This window comes from Hylobates moloch, unplaced genomic scaffold, assembly GCF_009828535.3.
Source record: "Hylobates moloch isolate HMO894 unplaced genomic scaffold, HMol_V3 SCAFFOLD_6, whole genome shotgun sequence".
Taxonomy (NCBI): Eukaryota; Metazoa; Chordata; class Mammalia; order Primates; family Hylobatidae; genus Hylobates; species Hylobates moloch.
In genome coordinates, this window is record NW_026652281.1 from 4369194 (window position 1) to 4393667 (window position 24474).

General features: G+C 54.4%; 1 protein-coding gene across 2 annotated transcripts in view; it reads left to right on the forward strand.

Annotated features, from left to right (window-relative positions):
• CUNH16orf74 (chromosome unknown C16orf74 homolog) overlaps positions 1-24474 on the forward strand; it is a 41980-nt gene that overhangs the window by 16544 nt on the left and 962 nt on the right. For both annotated transcript variants that reach the window (XM_032156276.2, XM_032156277.2), the window contains one exon: positions 22672-22815. In XM_032156276.2, the coding sequence (XP_032012167.1) occupies positions 22672-22815 (144 nt within the window). The remainder of the gene's footprint in view (positions 1-22671; positions 22816-24474) is intronic.

Consider the following 24474-nt stretch of genomic DNA (forward strand, 5'->3'; position numbering starts at 1 on the left):
TAAGCGGGATGGGATGCCGGACAGTCACAAACAGCCCGGGTCCCCTCCAGGGCCTGGCTTCCTCTGAAACTCCAGGCTGACCCCACAGAGGAGTGGGGAGATGTTTGTTGAATGAGTATCTGGGAGTGGCTGAGGTTGATTCAGCAGCAGACAGTGGCTGAGCGGGTCAAGCCTAAACCCTTGAAACTTGAGGACTTTCTTCCCTTAGATATGAGTTTCCCAGTGCCTGGCACAAAGTAGGCATTGAGGATACTTTTCTTCTTTAAAAAATAATATATATCACATAAAACTTACCGTTTTAACCATGAAGTATACAGGTTAGTGGCATTAAGCACGTTCACAATGTTGTGCAACCATCACCCCACCCATCTTCAGAATGAAGGTTTCATCATCTCCACCTGAAACTTGTCCGCGTTGAACACTAACTCCCCGTTCCCTCCCCAGCCCTTGGCGGCCACTATTCTACTTCCTGTCTCTAAGAATCTGCTTTAGGGACCTCATGTCATTGGAATCATCCAGCGTTTGTCCTTTTGTGTCTGGTCTCCATCACTCAGCGTGGTGTTTTCTAGGCTCATCCACATTGAGCATGCATCACTGCTTTGTTCCTTTTCACGGCTGAATAATATTCCACCATGTGGACAGACCACATTTTCTGTATCCACTTCTCCAATGATGGACACTGGGTTGTTTCCACCTTTTGGCGATTGTGTCAGGACGTGTTTGACGAAGAAACCAGGCCCCTGGAGGTATCTCTGGGAGCACTTTTCTTCCAGCCCAAGGCCGACGCTTGATCAGGAAGGTAGACCAAGACTCTGCAGATCCTGACAGTGCCTGGGAAATGCACTCCTACCTCCACCCACCCCCGGCCCCTCGTGAGTGAAAGCACAGGCAGCCAGATCAGGGCTCGTGGGGCTGGGAGCTCTTAAAAGGACCGCCTTCCTGTCAGCCCCAGAGCTGCTAAGTGTGCTAAGTGCTGGAACAGTGCCTGTCCCGAGTGTGGCTTGTCCCTCCATTTTTCATGGCTGGCTTTGGTGCTGCCCGCCCCTGCCCACCCCTACTGGCCCAGCCTGGGTGTCTGGAGGTGATGAGGCCCACACAAGCATGGGAGTGACTCAGGGAATGGGGATTAGGGGGGCCAGAACTCTTTTTTTTTTTTTTTTTTTTTGAGATGGAGTCTCACTTTGTCACCCAGACTGGAGTGCAGTGGGGCAATCTCAACTCACTGCAACCCCCGCCTCCCGGGTTCAAGCAATTCTCCTGCCTCAGCCTCCTCAGTAGCTGGGATTACAGGTGTGTACCACCATACCCAGCTAATTTTTGTATTTTTAGTAGAGATGGGGTTTCACCGTGTTGTCCAGGCTGGTCTTGGACTCCTGACCTCAAGTGATCCACCTGCCTCAGCCTCCCAAGGTGTTGGGATTACAGGCGTGAGCCACCACACTCGGCCCAGAAAGAATCATTTTAACTCGACATTTGAAGTAGCCAGGAACTCTGTAACATGGGGTCTTCTGTCATCTGTCCTAGGGCTGCCGGAAGAGATGACCCCAAACTAGGTGGCTTAAAAGAGGAATTTATTCTCTCACAGTTCTGGAGGCCAGAGGTGTGACATCCAGGTGTGAGCAGGGCCTCATTTCTTCTGGAAGCTCTAAGGAGGCTCCTTCCTGCCAAGCTTCTGGTGGCACCAGCCATCCTTTGGTTTGTGGCCACTTAGGTCCAGCCTCTGCCTCGTGGCACATGGCTTTCCTCTTCTGTCTTCCCTTCTCTTTTAAGGACAACTGTCATTTGCTTTAGCGCCCACCCTAGTCCAGAATAATCTCATCCCAAGATCCTTAACTCAGTCACATCTGCGGGGCTGCAAGGTGGCCCATGCCTGTAGTCCCAACACTTTGGGAAACTGAGGCAGGAGGCTCTCTTGAGCCCAGGAGTTCAAGACCAGTCTGGGCAACATTGCAAAACCCCATCCGTACAAAAAATACAAAAATTATCTGGGAATGGTGGCGTGCATGCCTGCAGTCCCAGCCACTTGGGAGGCAGAGGTGGGAGGATCCCTTGAGCCCAGCAAGTCAAGGCTGCAGTGAGCCGTGATCACACCACTGCACTCCAGCCTGGGTGACAGAGCCAGACCCTGTCTAAAAAAAAAAAAAGTGACATCACAAAGATCCTATTTTCAACAATGTCAGATTCCCACTCACAGGTTCCGGTTAGGTGTATCTTTTGGAGTGGGCACCGTTCAGCCCTGGATACGATTACTGTCACTCCCTGGGGCCTCAGCACTACACGCTGCCCAGGGCACCAGGAGGAGGGACCCGCCAGGACCCAGGCCCTCTGCCCCTCTGCTCTAGCCCTGCAGCCTGGCCCAGGGACTCAGCCCCACCCACCTGTTTCCAGGTGACCCTCCTGTACCATGCCCCAGCTCCAGGCCTTTCTGGGTTCAAATCCCAGCTCTGCCCCTTAATGATTTGGCCTTGGAGCAGGGCCAGCTTCACGGGCCTCTGCAGCTGCACAGGGTCCCGTGCTCGGTTTAATGCTCTTAATACATATTGAACAATGGGCCTCACATGTTCATTTTCCACTGAGCCCCACAAATTACACAGTGGGTCCTGCCTTAGGGCGAGTGACCTTGTATCTCTAGGCCTCAGCTTCCTCTGGGGTAAACTGAGGCATCCTGCATCCAGCCCACAGGTTTTATTGAGCGCTGGGTTCTGGAGAGGACTTGAAGAATCATAAAGACGGGACTCTGCCCGAGGACATGCTATCTAGAGCCACACCATCCAGTAGAAATAGATTTTAACATGTCTAGCAGTCCCATGTATAAGGTACAAAGAAACGGGTACGATTACTTTTAATATGTTTTATTTAATTCAGTATATTCCAAACATCATTTCAACGAGTGGGGTCCAGTTCACTGGTCTGGGAGGTTCAGTCAGCTGATCTAGGGACATTCCGTTGCCTAGGGGATTTAGTTTTGTGGTTTGGGGGATTTTGTTGTCTGGTCTGGGGGCTTGTCTCATATAGGGGGGTTGGTTAGTTGGCTGATCTGTGGGCTTTAAGTTGTCTGGTTTGGGAGTTACTTGGCTGGGCTGGGGGCTTTACTTGGCTGGTCTTGGGGGCTTGGTTGGCTGGTCTAAGAGGGTTTACCTGTATTGTGTGGGGGTTAATTGGCTAATCTGGGGGTTCAGTTGGCTGGACTGGGGTTACTTGGCTGGTCTTGGGGGTTTAGTTGGCTGGTCTGGGGGTTTAGTTGTGTGGTCTGGGGGTTCAGTTGGCTGATGTGGGGGTTCAATGGCTGGTCTGGGGGTTCCATTGGCTGATGTGGGTGTTCATTTGCCTGGTCTGCGGGATTTAGTTTGCTGCCCTCCTTTCCCTTTCCCTCCAGTCTGGGAATCTCTCCCTCTAGAACCAAAGTAGGCTTTCTGAGCCGGGAGGCACCTTGGCACTCGTCTTGCAAAGCCTTACGTTACAGATAGGGCAATTGAGGCGCAAGGAGAGGAAGTGACCAGCTACGGTCACCACAACTAGAAATGAGACATGACCTCCTCTAGGGAAGCAGCTCCAAGACCCGTTCTTATTCCCTTAGGAGGCGTGGTTACGGGAGGCATGGGCTGAACCCACTCAGCAGAGTGTGAGGGTCACAGTGGGTATGACATTCTTCCCTGCGGGCTTCATCTCACCCGCTCTGACCAGCCACAGCCACAGCCCCAGCCCTCGCCACCTCCTCCTTCCTCAGCTCCCCCATGGGCTCTGAGGCTGTGTAACTGCCCAGGAAGAGACAGGCCCCTTCCCTATTGGGCTGGCTTTGTGTCGATGGCACCCGACTGGCTGGCTGGGATGGGGTCTGCCCACTGCTGGGCTGGCTTCCGTCTCTACCGTGAGTGACTGTCTGGTGGCTGCTGTGACAAATGACCACACACTGGGGGGCTTAAAACAGCAATTTTTATTCTCTCATGGTTCTGATATCAGCCCTGGCAGGGCCACCCTCCCTCCTCAGCCCCAAGGGAGGAACCTTCCTGCCTCTTCCAGCTTCTGATAGCTTCAGGCATCCTGGGTCCAGTCTGTGCCTCCGTCTTCATGTGGCCTTCCTCTCTTCGTGTTGCCCTGCATTCAGCCTCCCTCTCCTCGTCTTGTAAGGACACCACGCATTGGATTTACAGCCCCTCCGCCCCCGAATCCAGGATGAGCTTATCACGAGATCCTTAACTAATTACATCTGCAAAGACCTCACTTCCAAATAAGGTCATATTCTGAGGTTCTGGGTTGATGTGAATTTGGGGGACACTAGTCAGCCCCCATCAAGTCAGTTCACCTCTGAGCTTCCCCTGTGAGGGCCAGGAATGTGCTTCTCCTGTCTGGCAACAAAGACTCTGCCCAAGGGTGGTAGATATTGAGAGGGTGGTATAGGAGGAACACAGCTGTGCCAACACCCCTTTGTTTCCGAGTCCAAAGGAGAAGGGCTGCAGAGTCCCTCTGCTCAAGGGCGACTGACCCACGGGAGCGTCCCACAGACCAAAGAACATCTCCCTCGTGCCTCACCCTATAAGGGCTGGCATGTGCTGGCATCAACAAGAACTGGGCATGGCACCCTCATCACAGCTGAACTCTACAGACGGCGAGGCTGAGGCACAGAGGACCTCTCACTGGCTCAAGGCCACATGGCCAGTTAGGAGAGGTTGGCTCCACAGAGAGAAGGGGACAAGGGGAGTCATCTCCTTGGTTCCCAAGCGCGCCCTCTCCAGGTTACAGCAGGGCGGCACAGCCAAGGAAATGGCATGGTCCTGCTGCGTGGTTCTCAGTGGGGTCCGGGACCTTCTGTATAGGCATCACTTGGGAACCAGTCAGACCATCAGATTCTCAGGACCCACTGGATCAACTGAGTCAGGAGCTCAGGGTTTTCAACACGTCCTCCGGGGGGATTCCAGTGGCTGTGGCTCTGGGGTCAGAGATCCGAGTTCATATTCTGGGTCTGCCTCTGACTGACTGCAACCTTGTGCAAGTCACTTCCCATGCCCAGGCCTCAGTTTCTGTGTCTGTAAAATGGAGTGGTGACTGGGAAGATCTCCCGGGTCAGGTCTCGAGAGTTTTCTGAGATAGGCACTAAAGATGGCACCCAAGAAGGCTTTACACCTTCCTGCTGTGGAGGTGGCTGCAGGTGTGCGGGGGCCTCCGCAGGAAGAGTTAAACTGCAGGCATGGGCTTTCCCACTAGAGTGGCTGGCTGAGGCGTCAGGGCTACCTGGGAGGACCCCTGTGATCTCTGAGGTTCTGCGGGGGCAGGGGCAGGGGCATCAGCTCCAGCCTGGGTTAATTCCAGCACCACCACGGATGCAGGCTCCTGGGAATGAGACTGGTCCCAGCAACTGTCTTGGGGAAGGTCCCTTGGGGCTGCCTGGGGCTTGGTGGGAAAGATGAAGACTTTGTCCTGGGTTGGTAGTTTGTCATTGTTTTTTTTTTAAATAGACTTTATTTTTTAGAACAGTTTTAATTTACAGAAAATTGAAAAGATAGTATAGAGAGTTCCCACACACCCCACACCAGATTCTGCTGTTGTTAACATCTTAGGCTCACACGGTCCACTCATTACAGCAAACCAATCAATACAAATCCATTGTTATTTACTTATTAGTATTTTATTTATTTCTTTGCTGATTTACTTATATTCCTGAGACAGGATCTCGCTCTCCCTCTGTTGCTCAGGCTGGAGTGCGCTGGTACCACCACAACTCACTGCAGCCTTGATCTCTGGGGCTCAAGTGATTCTCCTGCCTCAGCCTCCCAAGCAGCTGGGAATATAGGTGTACAACACCATGCCCAGCTCATTTTTTTTTTTTTTTTTTGTAGAGAACGGGGTCTCACTTTGTTGCTCGGGCTAGTCTTAAACTCTTGGCTTCAAGCCTTGACCTCCCAAAGTGCTAGGATTACAGGCATGAGCCACCGCACCCGGCCAGATCCATTCTTATTAACTAATATCCACACTTTTTGTTTTTTTGAAACAGGGCCTGGCTCTGTTGCCCAAGCTGGAGTGCAGTGGCACAACCTCAGCTCACTGCAACCTCCACCTCTTGGGCTCAAGCGATTCTCCCACCTCAGCCTCCCAAGTAGGCAGGACTACAGGCGAGAGGCACCACACCCGGCTAATTTTTTTGCATTTTTAGTAGAGATGGAAGTTTTACCATGTTGCCCAGTTTGGTCTTGAACTCCTGGGCTCAAGCTATCCTCCTGCCTCAACCTGCCAAAGTGCTGGGATTACAGGTGTGAGCCACCGCGCCCGGCCAGATCTGTTATTATTAACTAATGTCCACATGATTCTGATTTCCCCCATATATTTTTTCTGTCCCAGGATCCCACATGACATTTACTTGTCACACCTCCTTAGGCTCTTGGCTGTGACAGTTTTTCAGACACTCCTCATTTTTGTGGGGACCCCTGGCTGCCAGGCATGGATGTGACTCCCTCGCTTGGGGGGCTCAGCCTGGGGGTGACTGGTGGTTGGCCGTTATGACACCCGTTTTTCTGATTCGCCTTCAGAGGCTTGTGTCTAGCCCCTGGTCAACCCAAAACCCAGAATCCCTCCATATGGCCCCGTGACAGTGTGAATGCCTGGCTCTGCTGGCGGACAGCTGCAGGCCAGAATTGCGTGAGAGATTGTTCCTTCCACAAACGTTTATTGCGTCCCTACCGTGCACTGGGCGCTGGCCCAGGTCCCGGGGCTACAGGGATGAACAAGGCGGTGTGGTCCTGGCCACTCAGAGTGTACAGAGGTGAGGAATGACCTTAATGCTAACTCGGTGCTGGATGGAAGCTAGCACCTGCCTACCCACGGTGGCTAGGGGTGGCATCACCCAGGAAGCACCCCAGCCTAAAGAGCTGGCCTGGCACACAGCGGGGAAGGGGTGGCTGTTTCCGGTAGCAGAAACTCATGGGCACAGGCTGGGAAGCAAGCAGGAGCCTGGCATGCATGGTGGAGGAACTGGAGGGACCACAGCGCCAGAGAGGATGGTAGCAGCCAGGTGGAGCCAGGCAGGGAATGTGGAGTTTCCATCCCTGGGGACAGGAGCTCTGTGAAATGGGAGGGTGAGAAAAACGTTCATTCCACTACTACATTTCAGCAGTGTTCAGAACAAACTGGAAATTTCATACATTTGAAGGGAGATCACATGGTGGAATCTAGTCCCCGCTGAACCAGGAGTTAGAAAATAGGCAAGGTCAAGCACCCCACTTCCCTGAGCTTTCCTGTCCCCATCTGTAAAGTGGGCTCAGGCTCCTGCCTGCGGGGATCCTGGGCGAGGTCCTCACCCGCTGCCTGCCAGTGCCACTGTCATGTTCCAGGGGTCTTTGTCTACTCTGCTGACCTCCACACCCAAGCTGTGAACAGGAGCCAACACACAGTCACTGTTCCATGGTGCTGGATCCCTTCCTCTGCGGGACAGAGCCCAGATGAGGGTGTGTCCCGGGCAACTCCTCACAAACACGTATTGAGTACCTGCTGCATGCCAGGCAGCACACTCAGCCCTCGGGATGCAGCAGTGAGCAGCACAGAGCTCCTGTCCATGGGGCGGAGACGGAAATGTGGAATAGTGTGTGTGAACAAACACACACCCAGCAGGCTGGATTTCGTGGTGAGCACTGTGAAGGGAATTGAGCAAGGGGGTGCAGTTGAGGGGATGAGGCAGGGTGAGGGGTTCTCTGTGGTGCCGACACTGGAGTCAGCCATGTGAATGCAGGGAACAGTGTTCCATGCAGAAGGAACAGCAAATGCAAACGCCCTGAGTCAGGACCAAGCACACTGAGCTGGTGAGCAGCGAGGAGGCAGGTATGAGGCCAGGCTGAGCTGGAGGAGCTGAGGTCCCTGGGGCCAGCAGGTGATAGAAGCTGAGGTGTGGATTGAGAACTTCAGAGTAATACAGGCCAGGCGCGGTAATACAGGCCAGCACTTCGGAAAGCCAACATGGGCAGATTGCTTCAGGTCAGGAGTTGGAGACCAGTCTGGGCAACATGGCGAAACCCCATCTCTACAAAGAACAGAAACATTAGTTGGGCGTGGTAGCATGCGCCTGTAGTGCCAGCTACTCAGGAAGCTGAGGTGTGAGGATTGCTCGAGCCCAGGAGATGGAGGTTGCAGTGAGCCAAAATTGCCAAATTTTGCCAAATTGCCAAAACCACTGCACTCCAGCCTGGCAACAGCGCAAGACCCTGTCTCAAAAAGGAAGAAATACAAAGCACTGGAATCATTCTAGCCCAGGAGTCTAAACCTCCACCACACATCAGAATTTTCTGGAAGGCTTCCAAATGGATGCAGCCACTGCCCGTTCCCCAGAGGTTGGGATGAGGTTGGTGTGGATGGGTCCCAGGCACTGGTGCTCTAGGAGGCCTCCTAGGTGATTCCCCTAGGTGGCCCAGGCTGACAGCCAATGCCCTTGCCTTGCAGATGGGGCTGCAGTGGGGACTGGCTGCCCAAGGTAACAAGGAGCAAGTCAGCCTGGCTGGGAACCCAGGTGTGCAGGCTCAATTCCAGGGCTCTTTCTGGAAGCTTCTGAACAGACCTCTGCCCAGGAGACAGGAGCTCCTGAGAAACACCCCCCTCCAGCCTCTCTTCGGCTCAGGGCAGTGGGGTGGATCATCAAAGCCTGTTTGAAACGAGGGAGCAGATGGCGTCAGATCTCGCCCCACCCCCTGCCCAGGGCAGAGCGGGCAGCCCTCCTGGCTCCCAGCAGGGACTTAGCCGGTCCCCCCCATCAGTCACCCATGCTTAAGCTAAACCTCCAGCACCTGATGTCCTCAGAAAGGAGGGAGGCCAGCAGGTGGGAGATGAAGCACCATTTCCAGCCGTGCCTGGGTAGGTCAGCCCGGCTGGTCTGCACCCCAGCACTCAGCGTTAGTATTCAGATGATAGTTCCCAAGGGCGTTCTCCTCCTCCTCGCACTCCTGGCTCCGTGAGGGCAGGAACCATGCTGCCTTTTTCATCCCTGTAGCCCTGATACCTGGCCCGAGACTTGGCACACACAGACCACGCGACAAATGTTTGCAGAATGAATGTACTCTCAGCCTTAGCCACTGTATGGAGACCCTCCTCGGACTGACCCTCCCACTGGCCGGGGTGGCTGCCCCATCATCCCCGTCATCCCCATTATCCTCGTCATCCCCATGATTCCCATCATCTCCATCATCCCCGTCATTCCCATCATCCCACAGGGAGCTCAGCCCTCCCATAGCTCACACCTCACCAGGCAGGTTCCACTCTTTCCCTCTATCTCCTTTCATGCGCACAGCAAGCCTTCCGCGCTGTCCACTGTCCCCACTATAGATACAGAAGCTGAGGTGTCAGGTCCCGCCTGAGGTCACCCAGCCAGAGTATGGTTGAGCTGGATCCCTAGGGGCCTCAGGAACACAACCCAACCCAGCAAGTCCAGAGCCCAGACAGCCTCCCCCTAGTTCCCGGCAGTTTCCTCAGGGCCTGGCCTGCACCACGTGCTCTGGAAGTATCTGTGGGATGGACAAAGGTGAGGAATGAGCCTCCAGGGAGACAGAGGGATGGGGAGGCGCTGGGACTCACGGTCCCACCAGCGGTTCTCCCTGGCTTTGTGCTGCTCAAGACTCGGAAGTCAGAGCGGGCCGGGTGCAGCGGTGCACGCTTGTAATCCCAGCACTTTGGGAGGCCAAGGCAGGAGGATTGCTTGAGACCAGCCTGGGCAACATTAGTGAGACCCCATTTCTACAAAATAAACGTAGCCAGGTGCCACTGCATTTCAGCCTGGGCAACAGAATATAAGACCTTGTCTCTGGAAAAAAAAAAAAAATCAAAGGAAGTCAGGGCAGTGTTGACCAATTACTAGCTGCTGGGCATGGCTGGGCACAGGAGCAGACCGGCCTAGTTATCCTGGGCCAGGGCATCGCGGCTGCCCCCCCAGGGGCCTGGTTTCCAGGTAGCAGATGTGTGTCTGGGCTGGGGCAGCCTGCTCTTGTGCCATTTTTGTCACCCAACAGCACACACCAGGGATGGCTCCTGTCAGCCGCACAGTACTGCCCACCCTTTGCCACAGCTGCACAGCACGGCTACATGCATGCACCACCACCCTCGAACCCAAATCCGGCCTGCCTTGCCCAAGCAGGACAAGTAAATATCCTTTTACCGTTCAGTAAATATCCTTCTACCATCCACTCAGAAGGTGGCCTAGGGCAGAACATTCTAGATGGTTGGAGGGTGTGCACCCTTCACATGTTGATAGCTTTGCCAGTGACCCTCCTGAAGTCACACCAGCAGCCCCCTTCCACTCACCCGATGGGAGATGACCGTGGCCATAGCGTTAACAGCCTTCCCGTTTTTGCCAATCTGTTGGGTGAAAAATGGTACCTCAGGAGAAGTTCATGCTTCCTCTCTTTTTAAGAGGAAACATTTAACTTTTTTTTTTTTTTTTAAGTACAGATGGGATCTTGCTATGTTGCCCAGGCTGGCTTCAAATGCCTGGCCTCAAGTGGTCCTCCTTCCTTGGCCTCCCAAAGTGCTGGGATTACAGACATGTGCCACTGCACCTGGTCTAACTTCTTTTTTTTCTTTTTTTTGAGATGGAGTCTTGCTCTGTTGCCCAGGCTGGAGTACAGTGGTGCGATCTCAGCTCACTGCAGCCTCCACCTCCTGGGTTCAAGCAATTCTCTTGCCTCAGCCTCCTGAGTAGCTGGGACTACAGGTATGCACCACCACACCTGGCTAATTTTTTGTGTTTTTAGTAGAGACAGAGTTTCATCATGTTGGCCAGGCTGGTCTTCAACTCCCGACCTCAGGTGATCTACTCACCTCAGCTTCCCAAAGTGCTGGGATTACACGCATGAGCCACCACCCCCCACCTGGCCTAACTTCTGATTGAAGTGTAACATACATACAGGAGAAAGATGCAGGTCCTAAGTCAGCTGCTGCATGCCTTTCACACTGACCAACAAACCTGTCAGCTGTCCAGAAGCCCCTCAAACTCCCTGCAAGGGCAACCAGGCTCCTGACAGCACAGATCTTGACCCGCATGTGAGCTCCACGTGTCTTTTTTCTTGAGCGAGGAACTTGTGCCCACACCACACCTGAAGCTCCTCTGAGACCCTCCTTTGACAGCTCAGTGCACTGGCCACCGGGAAGGGAGGGGTGTGCCTCCAGCCGGTAGATGGAGGCTGCGGTCTCAGCTCCTCCACCCGTGAGGGACCCTCGGTCCACGCCTGAACTTCTCCAAGCCTCAGTTTCTGTGAAGTCAGGGCTGACCTGCCTCTCTCAGCGCTAACTTGAGGACTGCAGAAGATGCCCTAGGTGAGGTGCCGTTTCCTAGCTGTCACCCTCAAATGTCATTTGTCACCTAAAAGAACCTCACCATTTACGGGAGGGACACTGCCTTTGGTAGGATGGGCTGTGTGCCCTTAGCTGTGTGATCTTGGGCAAGTGGCTCAACCTCGTTTCGCCTCCATTTCTTCCAGGACGACCTGGGCGGGGTAACACCAGGGGCTGTTTAGATCATTTCAGGAGCCAAGTCCTGTGAAGGCACTGGCATCGAGGCGCCTGGTGCACATAGACCTTCATAAAACGTGTTGAGGGACCTGTCACTGCACTTGTCTCTTCTCAACCCTGGAGCCAGCAGCTCCTGGGGCCCTGGGCTGGGGCTTTCCCGTCAGCAGTGAGCCCCTCTGTAAGGTTCGCTGAGGTTGCCTGGGCAACAAAGGCCGGGTCCCAAAGCATGTTGCTGCTGTCGGAGTCCAGGAAAGGCCTGGTCCCTGATCAGGGAGCGAGCAGAGCAAGGCAGTCCTGGGGCCCTGATCAAGGAGAGCTCGCCTTGCAGAGTGGCTGGACCTGAGCTGGGAGTGACTGCCTGGTGCCGCTTCGGCTCCTGAGTGCTGCTCCTACCTGGAGCTGCAAGTCCAGCCCAGCCTTCAGTCTGCTCTGCTCTCTGGCTGCAGCCTTTCCCAGCTTCAGCTGCCCACAGGGCCCAGGTTCCCCTGGGAGTCTCCCAGTTTGCTCAAGTAGCAATGTTCACCACCTTTCTCTGGTACTAACTGGAATCGGCCTGCTTATACTACTCCTTCCAAAGCAGTAATAATAGTGCTAATTATATGGCCCCACTAAGCGCCTGCCATTTGACACCTTCCACTTAGTACCATGCATCCTTATGACAGCCTTGCAGTATATGGGTTATTATCTAGGGCAAAAGTTACAGTCAGAGCTGGGCACAGTGGCTCACACCTATAATCCCAGCTTACTTAGGGGGCCCAGGCAGGAAGATCACTTGAGCGCAGGAGTTAGGAGGCCAAGGCAGCAAGACCACGTGAGCCCAGAAGTTTGAGTTCCACCTGCCCACATAGCAAGACCACCATCTCTTAAAAAAAAAAAAAAAAAAAGGTTAGAATCTCTATTCCAATGAGAGGGCTAACTGTGTGTGGCAATTGTTAGCGCCTATAACCCCCTTTGCGGTAGGTGACACAGAGGGTAAGAAACTTGTTCAGACCACACAGCAGGTCAAGGGCAGACTGGGGGCTTGGGTTCCTCTGGCTTGGGCCATCTTGGAGCCCCTCTGTGTAGCCCCAGGCACTGGGGCCACATGGGGACAGAGGAAGCCAGCAGCTCCATGCCAGGCGTGGCAGCGCCAGCCCTGAAATGCCCAGTTATTGTTGCAGTGAATGACAATTACCCCTGTCATTGAAGATCGTGGGTGACGGGCCTGCTCCCCCAACAGCCCCACGTAGAGTTGCCGGATTGAGGAGGAAAAAAACATAAAAACAGGATGCCCGGTTATATTTGAATTTCGGATAAGGAATACTGTCAAGTACGAGTATGTCCCAAGCATTGCATGGGACATGCCTCTACTAAAAAAACTATTTGTTAACCTGAGATTCAAATGTGATGGATGGCCCGCATTTTACCTGGTGACCCTGCCCTCCAGGGACAGTTGGCAACGTCTGGAAGTATTTTTGGTCATAGAAGCTGGGGGTGCTACAGGGTCTAGAGGCCAGGGACGCTGCTCAACATTGCCTGACACACAGGACAGCCCCACCGCAGAGAATGACCAAAGTGTCAGCGGCACCAAGGCCAGGGGACCCTAGGCCACCCACGAGCGTTTCCATGGCCAGGCAGGGTGCCAAGTACGTGGCTTTTTTTTTTTTTCTTCTCATAGTCGTCCTGCTCTTGTTTCCATTTTAGGGATGAGTAGATTTAGGGCTGGAGGAGGGGACACCGCCGGGAAGTGATGGAGCCAGGGCTGGACCTGGGCTTCATTTTTTTCTTTTCTTTGGAGACAGAGTTTTGCTCTTATTGCCTAGGCTGGAGTGCAATGGCGCGATCTTGGTTCAGTGCAACCTCTGCCTCCTGGGTTCAAGCGATTCTCCTGCCTCAGCCTCCGAAGTAGCTGGGATTACAGGTGCCCACCACCACGTCCAGCTAATTCTTTTTGTATTTTTAGTAGAGATGGGTTTTCACCATGTTGGCCAGGCTGGTCTCAAAATCCTGCCCTCAAGTGATCCACCAGCCTCGGCCTCCCAGAGTGCTGGGATTACAAGGATGAGCCACCACGCCCAGCGCCACCCCCCAGCGCTATTTTCTTTTTGGGACAGGATCTGTCTTGCCCAGGCTGGGGTGCCATGGCGTGATTGCAGTTCACTGTAACCTTGAACTCCTGGGCTCAAGCAATCCTCCCTTCTCAGCCTCCCTGGTAGCTGGGACTACAGGTGCACATCAACATGCCCGGCTAATTTAAAAAAATTTTTTTTAGAGATGGGGTCTTGCTATGTTGTCCAGGCCGGTCTTGAACCAGGATTGCTGGGCTCAAGCAATCCTTTGTCCTTGTCCTTCCAAAGTGCTGGAATTACAGGCATGAGTCACTGTGCCCGACCCTGGACCTGGCCTTTGGAATCTGGGCTCACCACACTGTACCCACACCGTCCACAGCCTTCCCAGAGCGCCCAGTGCTAGGATGAGCAGGAACAGACCACGGGAACTGGCAGGGCTGCCCAGGAGGGAGGAAGTGCAGTTAGTGCCCAGGGCAGGAATGTGGTTTGGCTGGGCAGAGCCCGGCGGCTGGGCGCCTTCCCCCACCTTGGTGTGCCAAAGCTCCCGTAGCTCCTCTCAGGTTGTCTCTCTCCAGCAGCTCATCCCTGACGCAAGCCAGGGCTTTTTCCTTAATTAAAAAGAGATTTAAAACATCCACTGCTGTCTCTATTGGGCCTGGGATGCCTTGAAAAGGTAAAACCGCCAAGAGCTGCCCCAGCCTCATCCATAATAACACAAAGCTTTCCCTGTAATTGGAATTAAAAAAAAAAAAAGATTAAACGCATCTGGAACCCTTGGAGGAATTTATCAGTTTGCTTTTGAAAGACCTGCACTAAATCCAGACACCCGGTCATCTCTGAGGGATTAGTGTCAGCCCCGCTCAACCCCTGTGGCCCCTGTGTTCCTGCCTCAGGGCCTTTGTGTGTGCTGTGGGTGCCTTGGGGATTTCTCCTGCCACTTTCTGATTGACCCCTTCTGAGAAGCCTTTTCCAGCTCCCAGTCTCCCCTAAACCCTGCTTCTCCCCGCAGTGAGCGGGCTTAGCATCTGCCCCTAGTCCCTGCTTGAACTGACCCAGGATCTTGGAAATATCTTTGTGCTTCCAGCCCCCAGAGCACAGGCTGTGCACAAAACCCTGCGTGGCTCCTGCAAGGGCCCTGACTTCTCTGTGCCTCAGTATGCCCGTCTGGAAGATGGGGGCTGCCTCACTGAGAGGATCAAACGATCAGTGCCCAGAGGCATTCACACAGTCCAGCCTCCCACAAGCACTGTTCTCAAAGCTCAGCATCTTGGGCCCCTCCCAGTGATGGCTTGAGTCACTGGGGACCCTCCTGCTTTTTCTCCAGTTGACCCTGAAATCTGGGGGACCCCATTCCTGCTACTGAAGCCTGGACCGGAGGTGTAGGGGGAAAGGCACGAATAAACCTCTGTAGAGGCGGTTCTTTCCTCAACAGTGTCTGCAGCATCTGGGGCCATGCAGGGCACACAGCAGGTGCACAATAAATGCCTGTTGACTGGCCACCTCCCTGGCCCAGGCTCAGAGCTGGGGCGTTACACCTGTGTTGTAAAGGAGGGTGACATAAGCTGGCTCTCCAGGTGAGAAAGCCCAGGCCGAGAGGCAATGTCACAGCAGGAAACAGAAGTGAGAGTCAGATGGGGGATGTCCTCCTTCCCAAGCCCCTGGCCATTCCCATAGAATAAGGGAAAATTGTGCCCCAAGAGTCAGGTTGGAACCAGGAATATTTTGTGTAGCACCCACTCCAGCCGTGTGACTGCAAGGGGGCGACAAGGCCCCCAACCCACACTCAGGGGGCTGTAACGGTAGCCGTTGGCACCCAGTAGGTGCTGAATGTTGAAGGAATCAATGAATAAGTGCCCTGAGGACAATTACACCTGCGGTTCAAATCACGTGATGTGAATCTAAGCTTAGTATCAACTCATGATCTGAATGACAGCTTGTGTTTATTGCGTGTGCACAGCAAGGCCAGCACTGGGGTTTTCTCATCCACAAAACGCATGTAGAATCATCGCACTGCCTTGGCTGGAGTGAGGACTCAAGTGTGGTCCTTAACCTCTCGTGCCTGCCCACCCGGACCTGGGCATTGTTATTTACCCCAGTTCTGCAGGTGAGGAAGCAGAGGCCCAAAGAGGTGGGGCCACTGCCCAGGTGGACCGTAGCCCAGTGGGCCATCTGGCCGTCCGTCGCATCGAGGGTCCAACAGGCTGGAGCCCTCTGTGTGTGTGATGGTGCCTTGGGGAAGAGGGCGAGGTCCTATTCAGGGCCTCCAAGTGCAACGTCTGGGGTGCAAGCCCGAACACTGTTTAAAAGAATCAGGCCGCGTGGGGTGGCTCATACCTGTAATCCCAGGACTTTGGGAGGCCAAGGCAGGAGGATCGTTTGAGCCTAGGAGTTCAAGACCAATATAGTGAGGCCCTGTCTCTACCAAAAAGTTTAAAACTTAGCCAGGTGTGGTGGAGAGTGCCTGTAGTTTCACCCAGCACTTTGGGAGGCCAAGATGGGAGAATCGCTTGAGCCAGGGAAGTCAAGGCTGCAGTGAACCTCAGCCACAGAGAGAGACCCTGTCTCAAAAAAATCAATTAATTAATTAATTTAAATGAAATGAAAAAGAACCAGTAGAGGGCGCACGTGAGCCGTGATGCCAGCGCTTGCTCCTGTCTCCAGCGGGTGTCTGCGGTGACCTCTGGGCGGCCCGGAGTTCACCAAGAGCTGGCACAGGAAATGGTGCCCTGACCCCAGGGACCTGGGCATCCTCCACAGAGCCTGGATGTGGCATCTCGGGCACGGGCTTGCCTGGCTCAGGGCTTTTGAAGGATCAGGGCTGCTGATCCCAGCAGTGGTGAGGGCAGTGGGGCCTGGAGCTGTGTCAAGCCCCAGCCCTACTCCCCGGGCTCTGTGTATTCCCAGCATGTCGCCTCCCTTCTCCAAAGCTCAGTGTTCTCTTTGTAGCATGGGCGTGATCCTAGTGTTCTCCCTGAGCGATGGTGTGAGGGTTGAATGCAGGAGTGCGAATGGCAGACTCAGCCCAGAGCCCAGCTCCGGACGCTTAGGAAGTGGTGGTCTCAGCGCAGAGGCGGCACAGCACCCCCAGCTCAGGCCCCCCCAGGCCCCGGCCAGCTGGCTTCCCGAGGGCCATTTCTCCCCACACTTGGCAGCCCCCACACCCCACACCTGGCATTTCCTGCAAGGCTGGTGTCACAACAGTTTTACAGCCAGGGAAACTGAGGCTCCAAGAGTAAAGCCACCTGTTGCCATGGTGGCCCTAGCTCAGGGGTTCCCATCCCTGGCTGTTAAAGTCACCTGGGAGTTTTTCAAAATCCTGGCGCTCCTCAGGGAGCCTTGAATCATCCTGTCTGGGCTGAGGCCCTGGGTAGGTGACGTTAACTTCCCAGGTGATCTCAATGGGCAGCCGCGATAGGAACCGCTGTCCTGGAGCTAGGCGGGCGCAGAGCCGGGTCTCAAAGCCTGTCCGACCTCGCCACACCAGCACCCACCTATGTAACCCGTGTGGAAAGCCAGCTCCAGGGCCCCGGGTTCTGTGGTCTGGTCTGCGTGGCTCTGCCCGCACTGCAGAGGACAGTGCATGGCCGCAGAGCAGGGGTCAGGGACTGGTGACCCGGAGCACGAGGCTGGGCTGCCTCCCCAGAAGTGGGAAGGGCTTCCCGCACAGGCTCCATCTTTCTGAAGCCTTGGGTCCGGCCTGGGTCCCTGGGATCTGCTCCCTTCCTTCTGGAATCCCAGGCTCAGGAAATAGGCTTTTAATAGCCCAAGGCAGGCACGTAATTAACAAATAACAATTCTGGCCTTAGCACAAATGAGCTCCTTGTCTGGGGCAGGGCTGGCATTTGGTTTTTAATCCCCAGCATTGGCTTCATCCTCCTGAGAGCGTTCCCTCCTGTTTGGCCACCTCTGCTGCTGATGCTAGGCAGCCCCTGGGGATATGAGAGGGGCTGGGGTCTCTCCCTCCTCCCTGCCTGCCCTGCCCTCTCCCTCCCTTCCTCCTCCCTCTCCCCTGTCTCCTCCCTCCTCCTCCTCTCTTCCCCTTCCTGCCCTGTCTTTCCTCCTCCCTCCTTTTCTCCCTCCTTCCTTCTCCCCTTCCCTCCCTCTGTCCTCCTTCCCTCCCTCCTCTTCCTTCTCCCCGTCTCCTCCCTCCCTTCCTCCTCTCCTTCCTCCCCTCTCTCCTCCTCCCATCCTCTCCCTCCTCTCTTCCTTCCCTTCCTCCTCCTCCTCCCTCCCTATTCTCCCTCCTCCCCTCTCTCCTCCTTCCCTCCCTTCCTCCTCTCTCCCTCTTCTCCCCGCTTTTACTCCTCCCTCCCTCTTCTCCTTCCTTCCCTCTCCTCCTTCCCTCCGTTCTCTCCTCCCTCCTCTCTTCCTTTCCTCCTCTCCCTCCAACCCCCTCTCCTCCGAGACTTCTGCCTCTCCAGGGCTCACTGAGAATCTGATCCTTCCAGATTATATGTGTAGGTTTTGTCTTCAAGCTCCAGACCACGTTAAAATGCAAATGTGGGGTGTTTTATTTTAGAATCTTGGAGTATTCACCGAGGAAGGGGTTTGGAGAGTGAGCAGGGAGGCTCCCTCTTGTTACAGATATGATCATCAGCGATTCCTTTTGTCGGGGGCCTCCGCAAGGAGCTCTTTGTGGATGATAATAGAGAACACTTATGGGGCAGCTGGCTGGGCGAAGGGCTTTCGTGAATTCATTCATTTCCTCACACGCAGCCCTTCAAGAGGGGGCTGCCCTGCCCACCTGCAGCTGGGGTTCTGGCTGTGGCTTTTGTTTTTGGCATGAACAAGCCTCAGGCTTTCGAGGTTCTGTTATTGCCAGTGTGTCTTAGATCCCAGCTCCCCTCCACAGCCAGTCCTGGATGTTAAAGGGCAGGGATTGGCAACCACAGCCCTGAGACCCAATCCTGCCTGATGCCTGCTTTTAGAAATAAAGTTTTATTGAGACAGTCATGCTCGTTCATTTCCACGTTGTCTACGGCTGCTTTCAGGCTGCCGTGGCAAAGCTGTGTGTGTAGTTTGTGTGGCCCACGGAGATCAAATATTTCCTGCCTGGCCCCTTGCAGAAAGTTTGCCAGCTGTTACATGGGATTATGGCTACAGGAAGCACCGGCTCTTGGGGTCAGCCAGATTCCAGTTTGGGGATGGATCCTGGCTCTGCCTCCCACTAGCTGTTCAGTTGTGTGTGGATATTACTCTCTTAGGTCCCCAGTTTCCACATCTGTAAGACGGGGCTGGTGACACCGAGCACGGTGGCAATGGAGACTGAAGGAGCGCACGTCTACAGCCCCAGTAGCTTGTCTGGGCAGTGGCAACACATCCCTTTGTTTGTGGTTGTTTGGGGTAGGGGCGCCTCTCTCCAAGTAACTTCCTTAGATTTGTTTCACACTCTGGGCTTCTGTGCAGAATGCAGGAGAAACGCTCTCTTCTGTAAAGAAGGTTCAAACCCCACTGTATTAGACCTGCTTCGAGGGGGCTGTGTGGGTACCGCTGAGGGGCTCAGAGTTCTGTTGGGCTGAGGTGGCCTCTTCCCTCAAAACTACCCAGTAGTCAGGGGCCAAGAGTCTTCCAAGGCCGGGCGCAGTGGCTCATGCCTGTAATCCCAGGACTTTGGGAGGCCGAGGCGGGTGGATCACAAGGTCAGGAGTTCAAGACCAGCCTGGCCAATATGGTGAAACCCCGTCTCTACTAAACATATAAAAATTGGCTGGGTGTGGTGGCAGGCACCTGTAGTCCCAGCTACTCGGGAGGCTGAGGCAGAAGTATCGCTCGAACCCAGGAGGCGGAGGTTGCAGTGAGTCGAGATCAGGCTACTGCATTCCAGCCTGGGCGACAGAGCGAGATCCGTCTCAAATAAAAAAAAAAAAAACAGGGGGCGGAATCTGGACAGAGACAAGACGCAGGGGGACTACAATGTGAAGGCAAGAGGCAGAGACGGGGTGAGGCTTCTACGAGCCTAGGAACGCCAGATTGTCAGCAACCCCCAGAAGCCAGGAGAGGGACTTGGAACATTCTCCCTTGCAGCCTCCAGAGGAACCAGCCCTGCCAGTACCTGGATCTGGAACTTCTGGCCTCCAGATATGTAAGACAATGAATGTCCATTGTTCCAGCCACCCGGTTGATGGTGCTTTGTTGTGGCAACCCCAGGAGACTAAGGCACTGGGGCTCCTCTGGAGGCTGATTGATTGCTCACTTTGGAGCTCAGGCTGCAGGCTGGTGTCTCTCTGGGCATGACCCGGAGCCCCCCTCCATCAATCACGGCTTTGGACACCCAGTGTAACCACAGCCCCTGGCAAACAAAGACTCTCCTATCAGGCAAGATGTTCCAAGGGCTTAAAGAGCACCTCCCAGAAACCGCGGACAGAGACCAGACCTCTTTTTAGGCAAGGTTAAATTCTTTACTACACAAAGGGCCCAGAGAGGAGGTGCAGTGTGCCTGGGGTCACACAGCTGGTGGCCTGATTCCAAAGCCAGTGTGCCTGCTGCTTTCAGTTTTTCTGAGCCTACAGCCTTGGTCAAGCTGCAGGTGAACCAAGAATTTGGCCTGAATGGCATGGCTCCAGGTCCTCTAGGTGTACATGCTTTTGTGGATTCAAACAGATCATCCCTGACGGCCCAGCTGTAACCTGCCTCTCAGAGGAACACCCCTTGGGTGAACAAAGGTTGCCCTGAGAAGCCCCCTGTGATTTCCCCACAGCCAGGTATGAGATTCCCACTGTGCACCTGCCATCCCTTCCTACTGGGGTCAGGGAAAGATTTGCTGACTCTATCAGTAATCTATCACTGCATAACAAACTATGCCAAAACTTTGTGGCTTAAACATAAAACCTTTATTATCTCAGAGTTTCCGTGGGTCAGGAATTGAGGAGTGGCTTATCTGGGTGGTTCTGGCTCAGGGTTGGTCATGATGTTACATCCAAGATGTCAGCCAGGGCTGCAGTCTCATCTGATGGCTGGACTGGGGTTGGAGGCTCCACTGCTGAGGAGGCTCCCTCGTGGCTGTTGGCTAGAGGCCTTGATTCCTCACCCACGTGGGCTTCTCCACAGGCTGCTTGAGCATCCTCCTAACATGGTGGCTGGCTTCCCCAAGAGCAAGTGTTCCAAGAGAGAGCAAGGAAGAAGTTGCAGTGTCTTTTATGACCTCACCGTGGAAGTCACACACCGTCATGTCTGTCCTATTTGTTGGAAGCAAGTCACTACGTCCATCCACACTCAAGGGCTTAGACTCTGCCTCTCAGAGCCATATTTCAGAACTCCCACACTGACCCTACAATGGTCACTTAGGAACATTGTCCTAATGGTGGTCAAGGGAGGCCTGAGAACAGTAGGAAAAATATCCCCCCAACCCCTTATTACTCAGCTTCTCCTGTTGGTCAGGGGCTCTGATACTTGAGCTAATTTAATCCCAGCCTGGCACTGTTTGGGGCAAAACCAAAGTGATAGGGCATAGAGACAAGGATTGTAACACCTAGTTTAATGCTGCCTGAAGGGTTTTTGGTTATGTTTAATTTTTTTTTTTTTTTTTTTTGAGACGGAGTTTGACTCTTGTTGCCCAGGCTGGAGTGCAATGGCACAATCTTGGCTCACCACAACCTCTGCCTCCCGGATTCAAGCAATTCTCCTGCCTCAGCCTCCCAAGTAGCTGGGTTTACAGGCGCCTGCCACCATGCCCAGTTAATTTTTTTTTATATTTTTAGTGGAGACGGGGTTTCTCCGTGTTGGTCAGGCTGGTCTCAAACTCCTGACCTTAGGTGATCTGCCCACTTCAGCCTCCCAAAGTGCTGGGATTACAGGTGTGAGCCACCACGCCTGGACTTTTTTTTTTTTTTCTCAAGATGGAATCTTACTCTGTCATTTACACTGAAGTGCAATGGTGTGATCTCAGCCTACTTCAACCTCTGCCTCCCAGGTTTAAGTGATTCTCCTCCTGCTTCAGCTCCTGAGTAGCTAGGATTACAGGTGTGTGCCACCACACCTGGCTAATTTTTGTATTTTAGTAGAGACAGGGTTTCACCATGTTGGTCAGGCTGGTCTCGAACTCCTGACCTCAAGTGATCTGCCCGCCTCGGCCTCCAAAAGTGCTGGCATTACAGGCGTGAGCCACCGCCAGCTGGCATTTGAAATTTAAAGCACTCCTACTTACTCTGTCCCGAGCATGCACTAGGCTCAAGGGAAACACAGATGAATGAAATAGAGGCTGTCCTCCAGGTGTTCACAGCAAATAGAGGCAGAAGTAAAAACAAATCATGTCATTCATTGATGAATGAGTGAGTGCAGATGGGCAAAAAAGGGAGCAGCCAGATCTGCCGGGACACCTTTCCTAAGAAAGAGCTGTCTAATCAGAGAGCCCAGTGTGGGCAGACAGAGGCTCAGGTTCTTAGCTCGGCTGTCACAGTCTCTTCCCTCTCTGAGCCTGTGTCCTCACCTATAAATTGGGATCATACCACCTTCCCTGCTCCCAGGACCAGCGTGGGCATAGGGGAGACACAGGGTTACTCTGCAAGGTCCGAGCCCCAGGGAGGTTCCTGAACCCTGGGAGGGGTTCCTCTTAAACTTAAGCAGTTCCAGGGTCCGATTCACCCAGAAGGATCCAGCATCACTGGGCTGGGTCCCGTCTCAGCCTCTGGCAGCACCAGAAAGCAAGGAATCTCAGAGGCCCCAGCCCTGCAGCTCCTGGGCTTTGAAGGATAAGCAGGAGCTTGTTACTCAGGCAGACGAAGAAAGAGCATCCCAGGCGGGGGGGAAAACAGCATATGCAAAGGCACGAAGGGGCCCCAGGAGCCCAGGGAGTCTGGGGAAGTGGGAGCACTTTGGAGAGTAGGGGTTGGTGGCTGGGAATGAGGCTGCAGCTGGCTGGGCCACATGATAAATGCTGAAAACTGGACCCAGAGGCCAACTGGCATATGAGCAGCACTTCCCAAAATCTATTTCCCGACTCATGGTTCTGTGAGATGTGACGGGGGCTCCTTTTTCTTTCCTGAGACTCCGGTTTTCATCTGTGATGCGGGGACAGCTGCGCCCCTTGCTGCGAGGCCTCAGGACTCAGGTGATGGTGAAGGGAGGGTGGCGCCTGCGCTTCCCGGCGGCCACTGATGCCTGTCTCTCTGTCATGTGTATGTGCGTGTGTGCTCCACGCCTGGCTTCTCAGGCTTTCAAATGTGTGTCAGCAGCAGCAGCAGCAACCACGACGAGGCCCCCGTCCTGAACGACAAGCACCTAGACGTGCCCGACATCATCATCACGCCCCCCACCCCCACGGGCATGATGCTGCCAAGGGACTCGGGGAACACAGGTGAGGCCGTCCCCTCCGCTGCCAAGCCGGGTCGGGTCTGGGGGCCCGGTGCAGACAGCTCTCGGGGGCGTCCTTCTGGGCCACGGGGCCGTGCTTGCGTCCCCACCTCCCCCTGGGTTCATTAAACATTTATGGTCAGACCTGTGTACACTGCACCGTGAGCCCCCTGCCACGGCGCCAGCCTCAGCACGACGCGGCGTGTTAAGTAATTAGTAGACAGCCCCTGCCAGCAGCCAGGACGCTTGATGGATGGGGCCGGGCTGGCCTGCCACGCCGTGGCTCCCGCCAGCCAAGGTAATTGATGGATGCTCCTTCCCCTGCCAGCGGGAGGACCGCTGCTCCATCTTGTTGGCTGCTGCAGTTTGGCTTGGCTGGACAGGACAGACTTGGAAACACAGCCCATGCCCAGGCTGGGGCCAGACCCTGGGCCTTCCAGATGCAGCTCACTGCTGGGAGCAGCAAGGAAATAGAGTTCTTCCCAGGGAGAGGGTGAGGAGGTGGGAGACAGAGGCCCAAATCGGCAACCCCACCTGCCTCTCTGTGATACCTCTGGAGCTGCTGGGACAAATTGTTCATGCATTCATCGAGCAGAGATTTATTGAGTTGGGCCTTCGCCAGGTGCTGAGGCTGCTGCTATGATTAATAATATAGTAATATTGGGGATGGTCATGATAGCACTGTACTGAGTGTAATGAATGGATTTTCTTATTTAGTTCTTACAGAAATTCTCAGAGTTCAGAGTTAAGTACAGATTTCATCCCCATTTTATTATTTGTATTAATTTATTTTTTTGAGACGGCGTTTTGCTTTGTCGCCCAGGCTGGAGTGCCGTGGTGCAATCTTGGCTCACTGCAACCTCCACCTCCTTCATTCAAGTGAACTTCTGCCTCCGCCTCCCGAGTAGCTGGGATTACAGGCGCCCGCCACCACACCCAGCTAATTTTTGTATTTTAGTAGAAATGGGGTTTCGTCATGTTGGCCAGGCTGGTCTCCAACTCCTGACCTCAGGTGATCTGCCCGCCTGGGCCTCCCAAACTGCTGGAATTACAGGCGTGAGCCACTGCACCCCCATTTTAGAAATGGGCAAACTGAGGATGACAGAGGCTGAGACACTTGCCATGTAGCTAGTCAGTGGTGCAGCAGGTATGCAGCCCCAGGCTGTGTGATCTGCACTTCACCCCGTGGCCCCCAGGCCGGATGCCCTCCCCACAGGTGGCATCAGTTAGCTGACAGCCATCATGACATGGGTCTCGCTAGGCCCATGCAGGGGACATGGCACCCATGAGGCTGGTGTAGGGTATGTGGAAGGCTGTCTGGGAGGGGGAATCCATACACCCTTCCAGATGTCCTGAGCTTGGGTCTCCGCTTGCCTAGCAGAGCAAGTGACTGGGAGAAAGCTGTCAGGCCCCTCTAGGTTGGGCCAGTGCAGGTGCTGGGTGGGGAGTCATGGTGGGTGCAATGGGGCGCATTCCTCTGGGACCTTTCCAAGTGCCTGGCACCAGGCTAAATGTTTTTCACAAATCTCATTTGATTCTCATTCCAACCCTTATCTCTAGTTTAGAAATGGGGAAACAAACAGGTGCAGAGAGGGACAGTGCCTCGCCCAGGGACACACAGCAAGGTGGGAGCAGAGCTGGGCTCCGGCTGCAGTGCTCCTCC